General features: G+C 44.2%; 1 protein-coding gene across 1 annotated transcript; it reads right to left on the bottom strand.

Annotated features, from left to right (window-relative positions):
• Positions 1-753: 753 nt before the first annotated feature.
• LOC132419852 (polyprenal reductase-like) lies at positions 754-1,904 on the bottom strand. The gene is given in 1 exon segment (XM_060003743.1): positions 754-1,904. A coding segment is annotated over 1 exon segment (957 nt). The 5' UTR covers positions 1,777-1,904; the 3' UTR covers positions 754-819.
• Between the last annotated feature and the right edge of the window lie 406 nt (positions 1,905-2,310).

Here is a 2,310-nt window from a genome sequence, read left to right on the forward strand (position 1 = left end):
TAAGGTACTCCCTAGAAAGGGATGTCAAAAAAATATTAAATAAAATAAGGTTTCAAACTTTGTTAGGCTATGATTTGAGGGGGAAATGACTATTGATGGTTACATAGCTGGAAATCTTTGTGGTAATAAGTATAAGCTAACTTCAATCAACTCACTTTTCCCAGAATCCATTGGTGTGAAATTATACATTGTTGTTATTTTCAAAGGCTATTCAGCTTTGACTGATCTGCAACAAGCAGTTACTGAGCATCTTCTATATTGCTTACTGTGTAGTCTAGTTAATTTGTCTGTAGCAAAAACAAAGCCACAGATGACCTTATCTCTTCCACTGTGTGTGTGTTTGTTTGAAGCTGTTTGTATATTCTTGATTAGTCTGTTTCTGAAGCAGCTTGGAAAAGTCTCATCTACTTTTTAGCATTTGGTTGCTTTTATAAAGCATCTTAGAAAGCAGACATAGCACTCCCAGGTCTGCCAGAAGTATTTCTTCCCTGAAGACTCAATTTCTTCCATTGTTTAAAAAAATTTTATTTATTTTGCCACGCTGAGCAGCAAGTGAGATCTTAGTTCCCCAACCAGGGATCGAACCCATGCCCCCTGCAGTGGAAGTGTGGAGCCTTAACCATTGGACTGCCAAGGAAGTCCCAAGACTCATTTTCTTGAGTGGTATTGCTTTGCTCATGCACTGAAGACCTCTGGTAACAGAAATGGACCAGAGAGTTTTAAACAGTTCTACAGAAATTGCACTTTGGTCTCTAGACTTCGTTGTCCTTGGGAATTGGAACTGTCACCTGGTGTGCATTCCTCATAACTGAGATTATCTTAAAACAGAAATGGTAGGAAAGCTTTCCTGTGCTTCGGGTAGGAGACGAATTTGCTTTTGTAGAATTTGTGGCTGAGGAAAGCAGACAGGGCCTGGTTGAAGAAGACATATGTTACCACAAGCCACCAAGTTAAGTTGTGGAAACCAAAGGTGACAGCCGTGGAAATGTAGATCATCAGCTCTGCCAAGTAGTTAGGGGAAGAAACGTATTCAAACCAGTCTCCAAAAGGGATTCGGTGGTTACAGTGAATGACCACTCCTGCTTTATTTTTCCTGAGATTGCCGAGAATGACATGACACTTATACTGATGGACAGACGACCAGATGAACATCATCATTCCGAGGATATGGAACCGCCGAGCTTGCATCAAGAGATTTTTCCCTATCACATAGACATTCCTGCCGTCCATTGGCACTTGGCTCAACACAGTTAGGCCGACAAGGACATAGCAGACAAGTCCAAAACAGTACTGCACGACGTGAATCACGGCATTGGAGAAGACACTGACATAGAAGCACTCGAAGAGTCTTCATAGGCTGTGTAGCCACAGAAACACTAGTACTAAGAACGCAGACAGCACGAGCTCAACCCCTCGGAATTGCGCAGCCCCAGGAATTCTGAGTAAATGATGAAGCCAGTTTGGAAAAGGTGCTCCCACAAACAGAGACTGAGTAAGGCTCCAAAGCAGGAAGCCATTCCACAGCACTGAGATGATATAGAAGTGAGAAAAATACCTCTTGGGGACATCAAAGGCCCGACAGGCGGCCGGTCGCGACGGCCCCCCTTCCTTGGTTTTTCCATAGCAGATCAGGTCCTGGAAGAGCGTGCAGCCCGGAAGCAGGCCAGACGGCACGAACTGCAGCAGTAGGGTCAGCAGGAAGGCCGCGGCCAGCGTAAGCCACACGGCACGCAGCGGATTCAGCGCCAAGAGTTCGGCCCCCGCCCAGGGAGCCATGGCCGGCACGCCCGGAGTCCGCGCTCCCCGCGCCCTCGCCACTCGTTGGCGGAGGAACGGCCGCTCAAGCGCGGCGCGCCGGGCTCAGCCCCGCAAACCACTTTTGACACGTTCGATCAGTCACAGCACTTCTCCATACACTACACAAATCTTTTTTTGCATTTCGGTTGCATTTTTAACTTTCTTGAAATAATAAAGCATAATATGCTGAAAATGTTGCTTTTTTTCTTCCGTCTTCAATATTAAAATGGCTACACAAAAATACACCAAATTTGATGTCTTTTTTCAAATGCACGTGGATATGATAGATGTCACATACAATCTAACAAAATTATTATGAATGAAGTTAAAGACAACTAAGTGCTACTACAGCCATCTTACAGAAAAAACCGAACCTTTTGGCCAACCCAATAGATGTTTTGTGCACTGGGGTTGTGAGTATAATTATATTTTTGCTTTATTGTTATAATATTGGTGGTGTTATCAAAAGCTACAACTATAAAACAATCCTTACCACCTCTCAGGTCTTTGTAA

Source organism: Delphinus delphis, chromosome 2 (genome assembly GCF_949987515.2).
Source record: "Delphinus delphis chromosome 2, mDelDel1.2, whole genome shotgun sequence".
NCBI classification, from domain to species: domain Eukaryota; kingdom Metazoa; phylum Chordata; class Mammalia; order Artiodactyla; family Delphinidae; genus Delphinus; species Delphinus delphis.